The 13,465-nt window shown below is 45.1% G+C and overlaps 1 protein-coding gene across 1 annotated transcript; it reads left to right on the top strand.

Annotated features, from left to right (window-relative positions):
- The first annotated feature begins 275 nt into the window (after positions 1-275).
- Positions 276-5,852, top strand: LOC125940552 (zinc finger protein 236-like). The gene is made up of 3 exons (XM_049656853.1): positions 276-560; positions 2,768-2,930; positions 5,085-5,852. Exons 1-3 carry the CDS (start codon positions 279-281, stop codon positions 5,420-5,422), a joined length of 783 nt encoding a protein of 260 aa, XP_049512810.1. The 5' UTR covers positions 276-278; the 3' UTR covers positions 5,423-5,852.
- Positions 5,853-13,465: the final 7,613 nt, after the last annotated feature.

The raw sequence follows: 13,465 nt of genomic DNA, 5'->3' as shown, positions 1-13,465 counted from the left end.
GCCTTTCGGGTGAGACTCCTACATTTTTTTTTTTTTTTAGTGAAGCAGGAAAGTGGTGGTCCTAACATGCGCTATGTGCCGCCGAACGCCGTAAATAGCGCGCCACTCGTTCAGCTCAGAGCATGAACGCACAAACATGAGCTTAGCCATTCGCTGATGAAAGGAACAGCTCAGCCCTAAACGATGCTGGCGTAATAAGAACAGAGCTGCATACGATTCACCTCAGTCATTCCTAACCAAGCACCTGCCTGGCTTTACCAACAGTGTATTATTCGTGCATGGGCATTCGAACACATCGAGGAACGCGCTGCAGCGTCTGTGGTTCTACGTGTCGGCGCACGCATGCAAGCAGACCCGGTGCACGAGACGCCGACACGACGCAGCTCGCGCCTCTCTCACGTCAAGCCGCACCGCCGCTGGCCAGTTTTCAGACGCTGCGCTTCGCCGGTGCGGAGAAGGCCCCACGGAGTCGGCGGCATCTTTTTCACCCGCGACGTTTTCAGCGAAGCACGTCGACGCCGTACAGAACTGAAGCGATGCAAGCAAGCGATATGCTAAAGGTATGCATTTACGTATATATCCCAATGTACTCACGCTGGTTTTAAGGCATTCAAGTCATGATGTGCAATTTTACGGCATCTTTGATTCTGTTTAACGGCGTGCCAGGATGGAACCCCGAAGATGTGTGGCGGTCGTGCATGTTTGCTTGGGGGAGCTAATCGCTTTAACGTTTGCGAAAATGTTTATTGGCCCAAGGGCCATGAGCCACCAGAAGTTGAACGCAAGAGCGCAAACTGTCTGCCATATGTACGCTATAACTTCCTTTCAACACTCGGTGTTCTCGTCTTTCTCTTCTACTGGATATGCAATGCAGCCATCTCGCGTGTTGATAAAGCTCTATGTACGTCCTAACCTGTCGATGGTTTACAGTACAGCGTCAATAACACCCACTGCCGCTTTGCTAGCGGCAAACCTCCGTACAGCATTGCTCATGCAAACGCGTTTGCAAATGCGTGCGTCTCGCACTAACGCTAACTTAAGCATTTTACATGCTACGATGAGAAAGGGCGGGAATTACGTAACTGTGATCGCCTCGCCCTGTACCACCATTGCAGTGGGGTCACGACCTTGCGACGATGACAGGTCGCACACGCTAGACACGCGAAACTGAAGCCGCCTATGCAGAGCTTCTCAGAAATGATGTGCACTCTCAATAAAGACTGTCGAGTTATACCGTAATAAATTAAAGGGCATTCAGTCGTTGTTGGCATGGGCAGCTAGCCTTTATTTTGTTTTTACGTATTTTTCAGTGCAGCATGAATTCTTTAAGGCGTAATTCTTCCCCCCCCCCCCTCCTCCCCCCCGCGCTAATCGTACTCAGTCTTGCTCGGAGTTTGTTTCTTTGACACTGTGCAGCGTTCTTGACGGGTAATTAGCGAGCACGTGCAGATAGAGAAAGGGGAAGTTCACGCAGCATTGCTAAAAAAAATTCAATTGTAAGGCTGCGTAAGTTTTACACCAAAACGGTTAGGCCATTTTTAATGGGTATTCATTCCACAGTCGCTTTCGTGCGCTGATGAAGGATGGCATGCGGATAGTTTCGTACCAGATCAATCAAAGAACAGCCAGAGTCCCAAATGTTTTCTTTGAAACGCATTTGCAATAATTTTGAAGTAAAACTTGCCTTGCCACATTCGAATATACACTGACTTATTCGCTCGGCTACTTTTCTAGCCAGTAATCACTAATTTTTTTTTTCTTCTCGGGTCAAGTTTTACGGGGTATACTTTGGAGGACAGCTAGGAATTAGTGAGGCGGCGTTGGTTTTACTTAGCCGCGTTCGGTTGCAACGCTGCGTGGGTTGTCGTCACTGGAAGCACGCAGCCAGGAACGCGCTCGAACGCGGCGTGGCTGCTGCGTTTGAGTGAGGTCTTGAGCCAGCAAACAAGACGGGATAACTCGCTTATGCATCTTCAACGTCTTTGATGTATCAGTTGTCGGATCGGCGAGTATTGGAGCGAGATTTTCAGAGTATGCTGTTAGGTTACTCGGTTCGCAATAGTCAAACCAGTACTTCGGTTAGAGCAATATCGCTGAAACTTTACATTTATCCACTTCCGCTGTGCCGAACGCACCTCGACTTGCCTCTTACTTTTTCCAGGGATAAGCGATAATATTCGGCGAACGTGTCAAAAACAAACTGTCAGTCACGGTGAACCAGGGCGACGAACGATATTCGCGAAATGAGAGTTTCAGCGCCGTTAACGGGTGCCGCGATGTAAATAAAATGTTACGACGAAGACAGAGCAGGCACCCGATCTCCGCAATTAGTACACACGAGTTTCAGAGCCGGTGCTGCGGCGGTCTCCCACTCACTGAGCTTATATTGTGTGCAGTAAAAGTACCATCACTGAAACGCACAAGTGCGCCCGAAACGCCGGTGTTCTGGTGTGTTTTCTGACTGCACAGTACTACGTCGCGCCTGCGAGCAGGTTCGCAGCTCCTCGAGAACGCCACGTAGGAGATAGCGATCCGGACATGTCGAGGCTAAAGTTTTAGTCGAGGCAATGTCCGAAATCTTGGTTTTGAATATTTCCAATGTTTTCAGTCAGTGCGTGCATTTGTTTCCTCTGACTCCCCAAGTTCTCACTTTGATAGTGTCACGCGGAGTCCCCTGCAGTATCTGTTACGATGGGTTTACCCCCAAAACGTTGTGCTTCCACGTTAGCATCTTTCAGAGGACAAGCTGGTTCTGCTCATTGCGCAGATGCTCCTCGTGAAAAGAGAACTAGATGCCAGAGCGTCGTCGCTCCCTCCAGAACAGCTGAGCGCGAGCCAGGCCGCACGCCATCGTGACATCGAGACGGCCGTGGGCTACGCCCGGAAGCGCCTGCAGAAGAAGAGCTACCAGAATTGGTGGTCTTGGAAGCGTAAGTAAGACAACATGACTTCGCAAGCATGCGGCCACTACAATAATCGGCTGCTCTCACATGAATGAGATGAGTTCGCTGCTCTCACTTGACCTGCATAACGTCGCTGTAAACACGGTATCTTTCATGCAGTCCATACATTTTAGCAGGTGAATGGTGCGCCTTATCGCAACTGCCGGAGCCGGACGGGCTTGCTTAAGTTAGATATTTTTGATGCGAAATCGTTGCATACCCTATTACATGAAAATCCATCGGTGTGACCGGAAACTCCCACCAAAAATGGCCGACGGCGCAAAGAGTAAAAACACGTAAAGAAATGCTCGGATCAAAATCAAATTTCTCAGGGAGGTTCCTGTACACAAAGTAAATCAATCGCTCTTGGAAATGAAAATTCGGTAAATTTCGATCTGGGAGGTAATAAAGCCGGGCTTCCGGAGTGCGCGACGAGACACGCTTCCTCGATGCCACGGCGGCTCCACTGTTCTGGCTGACTTGACTCGTGCCTATATCTTTGTTTCATATGTGACGCAATATATTTTTCGACGCGGGTGCAAACGATGAGAGAAGTCTCTCTAGCCTTAGTAGCGTAATCTCCTATGTGATGAAGCGGTGTAAAGTCGCCTCAAGGCATTGGGGATATATTGCCTTTGTATTTCCTATTGAGGACTGGCACAATCATCATCAGCAGCAGCAGCTCATTTTTATGTCCACAGCGGGATGCAGGCCTCTGCGAGGATCTCCAATTACCCTTGTCTTGAGCTAGCGGATTCCAAGTTGCGCCTGCACATTTCCTAATTTCATCACACCATCTAATTTTCTACCGTCCTTGACCGCCCTTCCCTTTCCTAGGAACCCATTGTGTAACTCTAATGGTCCACTAGTTATATACCCTTCGCATTGCATGGCCTGTCCAGCTCCATCTTTTTCTCCTAATGTCAACAAGAATATCGGCTATTCCTGTTTGCTCTCTGATCCACGCCGCTCTCTTCCTGTCTCTTAACGTTAAGCCTAACATTTTTCGTTTTATCGCTCTTTGTGTGATGGCCCCAGTACGACGCTAGTACTGGGGCCGTATTCTGCAGCGTTCCACTTTGGCGATAGTTCGCCTGGGCGACAATTCCTCCTTTAGGCGCACGCTGATTGGCTGATTGAGAAAAAGTGAATGACGTCGGGCTCAACCAGCCATTCAGCTCATCCAATTTTGCTAAAACAGCCAATAAGCGCGCCTGGAGGTGAATTTGTCACCTGGGCGAATTATCGCCGAGTGGGACATTTCAGAATATGGCCCCTGGAGTAGGGTTGCACGTTAAATAACCTATCAGGATGGACAATCGGGCCAGTTGGTTGACAGTCACGTTGAGACTTTCTCAACTTAAATGACCAGCCACGCGATCAAAATAATCCGGAGTACCCTTTTACAGCATGTTTTGCCGATATTGTGGCTTTGGAACATATACCCCGGTAATTTATCGTCTGTTGAATCTTAGCTCAGTTCCACTTCACGATCGCAGTATGGGCCCTGAAGCTAAATTAAATTTTGAGTAGTGAAGTTGCAAGCCTGTCGGTGATTACGTGATATATTCCGTCGTAGTGTGCAGCTAAAGAAGAAAAACCTAAGTAGTTGATTATCTCGCCAGTAATAACTTCAGCAATTTTAGGTAACCGTTCCAACACTCTGCGTAACCTGATGTTACGTTGATCCAAATGGAAGTGGCTAATTGACCGACAAACCCTCCAACTTATTGAAAAAGGTCTTCATTATTCGAGTGGAAGCCATTGCAGTTCGCTGAGACCACGATATTCAAATTACGACAAGCAGACACCTGTATCGACTTTGCCATCCGCAGGCTCACCATAACTGTCGTCGCTCTTGCACCCAGTACCCATCGCAACGGGGCCGGATATCGAACTCGGGACCTCGTGCTCCGCAGCACGACATCATAATTACGTCTTGGTGGGGAAGCGCAAACGACGAAGACGCAAGTAAGAAAAAAAATACAGGACAGCGCTGACTAGCAAACTACTTTTATCGGAAACCACACACATACTTAAACTATCACCTACACCTGCTTACCACGTACACCTATCATCCACACCGCTGATTCATCGGTGCCTGTCCGTAAAACGGCTTCCTTCTCTTCTGACGCGTCGCAGGCGAACAGGCACGCAACGGGAAGCAGCCGAAGCCGCAGCCGAAGCCGGCCAGCGAGAGCCATTGCGGCGTGTGCGAAAAGCCCACACCAACCAGGAGCGTGGAGGTGCACCACGCCATGGAGCACGCGTCCGAGCTGTCCTACCGATGTGACGAGTGCGACAAGTTGTTCGCGCGCAAGCGCGAGCTCGAGTGGCATCTGCGGCAGCACACGGGCGTGCGCACGCTGCCGTGCGGCCTGTGCCCCGCGGAGTTTCTGAACGGGCGCCTGCTGAGCGCCCACCACACCCGTCACCACGGGCTGGGGCGCTCGGTGTGGAACCGCTCCAAAACCAACTGATCGAAACGCTCAAGCCTTTTGGGAGCGAATTGCGCTAAACACGGCACTCCGAACGAAAGGAGACCGCGTAGCTCCGTTGGTACCTGCTAGGTCCCCTTAGCTATAGTGTCGGTACTCGATGTCCCCGTAATGCACTCACTACTGGCTCCTTAATTTGCAAACGTTGCTTGTGCTTGAGTTCTCCCTTCCTTGTGACAGACACCAGGAAATAGAAAGATATGAGATCATCGTGTTGTGTGCCCTGTGCTCAGCGTAGTTTGCTACCAGAACATGCCCGACTTGCTCACCAGGCGGGATATCTTACGTTTTATTTTATTTTATTTTATTCTGTCTGCGTTTCTTGTCTTTGCCGCAAGAAGATAAAAAATACGACCCAGGGATCTTTTTATTGTGCTTCTTTTATTATCTATTACGTACTCGATTTCACCTTGTCGACTCATTCGTTTTAATAAAGTTGCAAATTTTCCAAACTTCTTGTGTCGCTGTCATTTCTGTGAGCAAGCTGTAAGAATAAATACAAAGGTATGATGAAAATCGAAACAAAATAAAAGACTGCTATAGATACAGTAGATATGACCACTGAGTGAGTGAGACAACTTTAATAAATATCCGGCAAATTGATGGCCTGGGTCTAGGCCGCGCCGGGGGCAGCAGAGAGAACCTGTCTCTCGGTAGCTTCCCGGGCTTGCTGGATGGCCCAAAGTTGGTCCTGAAGATCAGAGCTATAGTAAATGGTCGAAATGTTTTTCAGGGTGAAAGGTGGAATTGTTTCGCCTAGCAACAAAACCAGCGTATTTCGCGTGTTCTTCGTGGGAACCTTGTGTGAAAGTGCGTTAGATAATCATCCTTGTTTATTTTCACCTCTGCGTGTAGTATTTGAAAAAGCACTTTCGATCGCTGCTTCTCCCTCCTTGATTCCAGTGGTTCCAAGTTACATAATTTTTACATTTCAGTTACCGAGTCACTTCGTCGATATTTAGATCAAGATAAAGCGAACTGACATTCTCTGGATTCGTTCTAGTTTATATTTTAAAACCTTTTGATGGGGGCTCCACACATCACCACCGTATTCTAGGCTCGGACGGATATATGTGTGCAATCTTGTGTCTTGTGTGCAATCAGCTTGACTTCTTTCGTCGCCTGGCTCCACTTCTTTCGCAGGAAGCACAACTTCTGATATGTTGATTGAAAATATTTTCAACATGGGGACGCCAGTTCAATTTATCTGTTATGGTTATGCCCAAATATTTGAAACTACATACTTTTACCAGTACGTTATCAGCAATGTTATTTGTGAACGAGAGCACTTCCTTTATTTTTGTTATGTGTGTGTAAGTGGTTTTTTTTTAATTAATTTCCATACTCCAGTTTTGACACCATGAGCTTAAGACTTGAAGGCACTGGTTGATTTCAAATTGATCTTTCCTGCATGTTACCGGACAATAAATTAGGCAATAATCTGCAAAAAGCTAATTTTTACAGGTGATTGGACAACCGCTGAGATATCATCAATGCATGGCAGGAAAAGTAGTGGCCCTAGTACGGAACGCTGCGGCACACCCGAATACACCTCACGATTTCCCTACATAGTATCTGCCACTCTGACTGCTTGTTGGCGATCATTTAAATACGCTCCTATCCAATCGAGAACATCCGCACTAAGACCGACATTGCGAGGCTTCAAAAGCAGTTTACGGTGTGAAACTTTGTCAAAATGCCTTCGCAAAGTTTATGCATATAACACGACTTTCACACAGGCATCTATAGTAACACAGAAATCATGAATGGTTTCGATCAACTGCGTTACAGTTGAAAGGCCACTGCGGAATCCGTGCTGAAAGGGACATAATAATTCACTTTGTTCCAAAATTTGTCGAATATTTTTTGCCACTATATGCTCAAATATTTTACAACATACCGACGTGAGAGACACAGGCCTATAATTGTTCAACATTGTTCTATTGCCGCCTTTAAAAATTGGCACAACAATTGCGTTACGCCAATCTTGAGGTAACGAGTGACATTTTAAAGACTTCTGAAATATAATTACTAGGTAATACGACAACCACTCCGCGAATCATCGCAGAAATTCATTCGGTATACCCTCAGGATCACATGACTTTGTCGTGTCCAAGAGGAGCAGCTGATCGGTTATGCCTTCTCGGTTAACATTATTATCTGCCTGAAGTGTCAATGTAGGAACCGATTCATATTCTTTGTCTGTCATCCTGGTCCGTACAGAACACTGAGTGGAAATATCGACCCAATCTCTCAGCGATATCTGACTTTTCCAGAATTAGTTCCGTGCTATCTACAATCTGTTCAATTCTTTCATTCGTTTCCTTAAAAAACAGCCGGGCTCTGTTCAGACCAGTATAAACCCTTATCAATTCTTATCGGTAATTATGAGCCTTATCGAACTCGATTCAATTTTTATCAACCCTTGTCAACCTTTATCAGTCGTTATCGCTCTTACCAGAATCAATCTGACCCTTATCAACCTTATCTGTCCTTATCAAGCTTATCGGATATGATCCAACCCTTTTCAACCTTACCGGTCGTTTTAAATCTTATTGGAATCGATCACACCCTTATCAACCCTTGTCTGTCCTTATAGCCTTATCCGACATGACGCGACCCTTATCGGCCTTTATCAACCTTACCTGACTTGATCCGACCCTTACAAACCCTTATCGGTCCTTATCAACCTTATCAGAATTGATACGACCATTGTAGCCCTTATCGCTCTTTAGCACCTTATCTAGGGAGCCTACATACAAGCGCTGTTTTAGGGTGGTGACGTCCTTTGTGAAGGTACTTGCCACCGTCAGCCGAATTGGCGGGTTAAACTTTCCGACAAATTACAAGATGTGGCACTCAAAATGCAAAAGACCAGCCAACAGACCACGTTTATGGCAACCTTTGGTGACGTGAACCTAATTCACTTCTTTTTAATAAACTTTGGCTTCAGGAGCCAGATACATATAGTGTGTCTGAGCGCAGTACACGGCACGTCTACGTTTTAATTAAACAGACTACTAAGCACAGTCGTTAGTACAGCACACTTCGGAAAACACGTTTTATATAATACCAGCGCCTGAGGCGCTGATATTAAGTGCAAGTTGAAGGCAACGCTAATGCTTAAAGCAGTTCACATTCTTCGCGTGATGTAATACTACCACGAGCACGCCACCGCGCCTTATAACTTGTCGCTTTATATGTTTCGCCCGACATGCAATAGAAAAAACAAAGTTTGATGTGTTAAAATAAAACGAAGAGTCAACTATAGCACATGAAATAGGTATGCAGGTTTCGTGTGCGCATTGGTGCAATACTAAATTACAGAAATTTATAATAGGTCGTGTGCCAACGTGGGCACATCAGAGCGTGACAAAAATAAAAAGCTGGCAGATCCCACGCTCTGTTGGAATCGATGTTATGCGAATGCCTTCGGTAGGTGGCCAGGGCAAGGCCACCGGTACGGTGTCTAGAAGTTCTAGCCACCGTACCACCGGTGGTAGGGAGCCTACATGCAAGCGCCGTTTAAGGGGCGAAGCACCTTAGGGCCGAGCCTTGTCCCTTGTAGTCCGTAGCTCTGGTTGGCATGGAGACCACTATGTATGTATGTATACGCTTATGTATATATATATATATATATATATATATATATATATATATATATATAGTATAAGTACACCAAGCTCCGGCTTCTGGAAGCCGGAACCCGAAGCCGACTTCCGCTTCCACTTCCGGAGAACGCTTCCGGAGTTTTTCTCTCTCGTCCGTAGCTATAGGTATAGTGCCTAGAATATACTGTCAGTATATTCTAGGCACTATACTATAGGGGCGCTGCAGTGCATAAAGGCGTTCGTTCCCGACGCGCGCTCTCGTAGCTGTGGTTTACCCGAAAGATCCCCCGGTGCTTCGCCCGCTCATCATCATTCACTTCGTGGATATGCGGTGAATTTTTTGTATGTAGGCTCCCTAACCGGTGGCAATCGTGACTCGGGTTGATTTCAGGGCTCATTTGTTGTGTTTGATCTTATGCGAAGCAGTGTCCGGGGGAGCCTACCAAGTTAACGAAACGACCACGAGAGCACCAAGACGTCGGCCGCTGTTTCACGGCCTGCATGACGTATCATTTATGTTCTTCATACACTCTTGTCATACTATGTCAATTTTGGTGCATACCAAGTTAACGAAACGACCATGACAGCACCAACGCGTAGGCGGCTGTTTCATCACCTACATGACACACATGTCATGATATTCATGTCATGACCTATCAATTATGTTTGTGATACACTCTTGTCATACTATGTCAATTTTGGTGCATAACAAGTTAACGAAACGACCATGATAGCACCAAGACGTAGGCGGCTGTTTCATCACCTACATGACACACATGTCATGATATTCATGTCATGACCTATCAATTATGTTTGTGATACACTCTTGTCATACTATGTCAATTTTGGTGCATAACAAGTTAACGAAACGACCATGATAGCACCAAGACGTAGGCGGCTGTTTCATCACCTACATGACACACATGTCATGATATTCATGTCATGACCTATCAATTATGTTTGTGATACACTCTTGTCATACTATGTCAATTTTGGTGCATAACAAGTTAACGAAACGACCATGATAGCACCAAGACGTAGGCGGCTGTTTCATCACCTACATGACACACATGTCATGATATTCATGCCATGACCTATCAATTATGTTTGTGATACACTCTTGTCATACTATGCCAATTTTGGTGCATAACAAGTTAACGAAACGACCATGGTAGCACCAAGACGTAGGCGGCTGTTTCATCACCTACATGACACACATGTCATGATATTCATGTCATGACCTATCAATTATGTTTGTGGTACACTCTTGTCATACTATGTCAATTTGGTGCATAAACAAGTTAACGAAACGACCATGATCGCACCAAGACGTAGGCGGCTGTTTCATCACCCTACATGACACACATGTCATGATATTCATGTCATGACCTATCAATTATGTTTTGATACACTTTTGTCATACTATGTCAAGTTTGGTGCATCACAAGTTAACGAAACGACCATGATAGCCACCAACGGTAGGCGGCTGTTCATCACCTACCATGACAACATGTCATGATATTCATGTCATGACCCTATCAATTATGTTTTTGTGATACACTTTTGTCATACTTATGTCAAGTTTCTGCCCCGTATGTTAGCACCGGTAGAATGCAATGATTGTACACTTTTCTTTTCAACGACAGTGGTAAGCTCCCAGTCAGGATTTGGCAATGCCTGCCGTATGCACTCCAACCTAATTTTATTCTTCTGTAAATTTCTTTCTCATGATCAGGGTCCCCTGTGAGTAATTGACCTAGATAAACATATTCATTTACAGATTCTAGAGGCTGACTGGCGATCCTGAATTCTTGTTCCCTTGCCAGGCTATTGAACATTATCTTTGTCTTCTGCATATTCATCTTCAACCCAATTCTTGCACTTTCTCAATGAAGGTCCTCAATCATTTGTTGTAATTCCTCTCCATTGTTGCTCAATAGGACAATGTCATCTGCAAACCGAAGGTTGCTGAGATATTCGCCATCGATTCTCACTCCTAATCCTTTCCAGTCTAAGAGCTTGAATACTTCTTCTAAGCATGCAGTGAATAGCATTGGAGAGATTGTGTCTCCTTGCCTGACCCCTTTTGTGATACACTCTTGTCCTACTATGTCAATTTTGGTGCATAACAAGTTAACGAAACTACCATGAGAGCACCAACGCGTATGCGGCTGTTTCATCACCTACATGACACACATGTCATAATATTCATGTCATGACTTATCAATTATGTTTGTGGTACACTCTTGTCATACTATGTCAATTTTGGTGCATAACAAGTTAACGAAACGACCATGATAGCACCAAGACGTAGGCGGCTGTTTCATCACCTACATGACACACATGTCATGATATTCATGCCATGACTTATCAATTATGTTTGTGATACACTCTTGTCATACTATGCCAATTTTGGTGCATAACAAGTTAACGAACGACCATGATAGCACCAAGACGTAGGCGGCTGTTTCATCACCTACATGACACACATGTCATGTATTCATGTCATGACCTATCAATTAGTTTGTGGTAAAACTCTTGTCATACTATGTCAATTTGGTGCATAACAAGTTAACGAAACGACCATGAGAGCACCAACACATAGGCGGCTGTTTCATCACCTACATGACAGACATGTCATGATATTCATGTCATGACCTATCAATTATGTTTGTGATACACTTTTGTCATACTATGTCAAGTTTGGTGCATAACAAGTTAACGAAACGACCATGATAGCACCAAGACGTAGGCGGCTGTTTCATCACCCACATGACACACATGTCACGATATTCATGCCATGACCTATCAATTATGTTTGTGATACACTCTTGTCATACTATGTCAATTTTGGTGCACAACAAGTTAACGAAACGACCATGACCGCACCAACGCGTAGGCGGCTGTTTCATCACCTACATGACACACATGTCATGATATTCATGTCATGACCTATCAATTATGTTTGTGATACACTCTTGTCATACTATGTCAAGTTTGGTGCATAACAAGTTAACGAAACGACCATGATAGCACCAAGACGTAGGCGGCTGTTTCATCACCTACATGACACACATGTCATGATATTCATGTCATGACCTATCAATTATGTGATACACTTTTGTCATACTATGTCAAGTTTGGTGCATAACAAGTTAACGAAACGACCTTGATAGCACCAATACGTAGGCGGCTGTTTCATCACCTACATGACACACATGTCATGATATTCATGCCATGACCTATCAATTATGTTTGTGGTAAACTCTTGTCATACTATGTCAATTTTGGTGCATAACAAGTTAACGAAACGACCATGATAGCACCAAGACGTAGGCGGCTGTTTCATCACCTACATGACACACATGTCATGATATTCATGCCATGACCTATCAATTATGTTTGTTATACACTCTTGTCATACTATGCCAATTTTGGTGCATAACAAGTTAACGAAACGACCATGATAGCACCAAGACGTAGGCGGCTGTTTTATCACCTACATGACACACATGTCATGATATTCATGTCATGACCTATCAATTATGTTTGTGATACACTTTTGTCATACTATGTCAAGTTTGGTGCATAACAAGGTAACGAAACGACCATGAGAGCACCAACACATAGGCGGCTGTTTCATGACCTGCATGACACGCATGTCATGACCTATCATTCATGTTCGTCAAAAACTCTTCTCACACTATGCCAATTTTAGTACATAGCAAGTTAACGAAACGACCATGAGAGCACCAAGACGTGTCAGCTAGATAGACAGGTAGTGTCGAAGTGGCAAATGTTCGCCAAGAATGCTTCGAATTAAAAAAAATAACGCGATTACGCCGTGACTTCTAGCAAGATTGGAAATCAAAATGGCTACTAAGCCAATTTGGCGGTAAATAGTGGTCAAATTTTTGTGTTTGTCACCACCCTAAAATAGCACTTTCGTGTAGGCTCCCTAACGTTATCCCTCCGTGTCGAACCATAATCAACCGCGATCAGACCCATATAACCCCTCATCACTCCTTATCATCCTTGTCAACTAATTTACTGCTTATATGTCTGTTCTGCGTACCAACACAGACTATGCGGTACAACACATTCATATGTTTCAGATATATTCGCCTTCTGCGAGCGTGGGAGTTTAGCCCGGTGGGTAAGACACTCAGCTTCCGAACGTCACGCTTCAGTGGCACTTTTCCTCAGTGACTCGACATACACGCATTGCTTTTATTTTTTATGTATTTTTTAGTGAAGCAGGAAGGTAAAACGTAATAACGCCAAGTTAACAACATTAATAACACCGTAATAACAACGTAATTAACGCCGTTATAACGACGGCGATGCTCCGCATCAGCCCATGGTTCCCCTCGGGAAGATGGTGTAATTTTTTTTAATGAAGCAGGAAAGTGGT

The sequence above is a fragment of the Dermacentor silvarum genome, chromosome 10 (genome assembly GCF_013339745.2).
Source record: "Dermacentor silvarum isolate Dsil-2018 chromosome 10, BIME_Dsil_1.4, whole genome shotgun sequence".
In the NCBI taxonomy this organism is placed as follows: domain Eukaryota; kingdom Metazoa; phylum Arthropoda; class Arachnida; order Ixodida; family Ixodidae; genus Dermacentor; species Dermacentor silvarum.
This window is presented reverse-complemented; position numbering and strand designations above follow the sequence as displayed.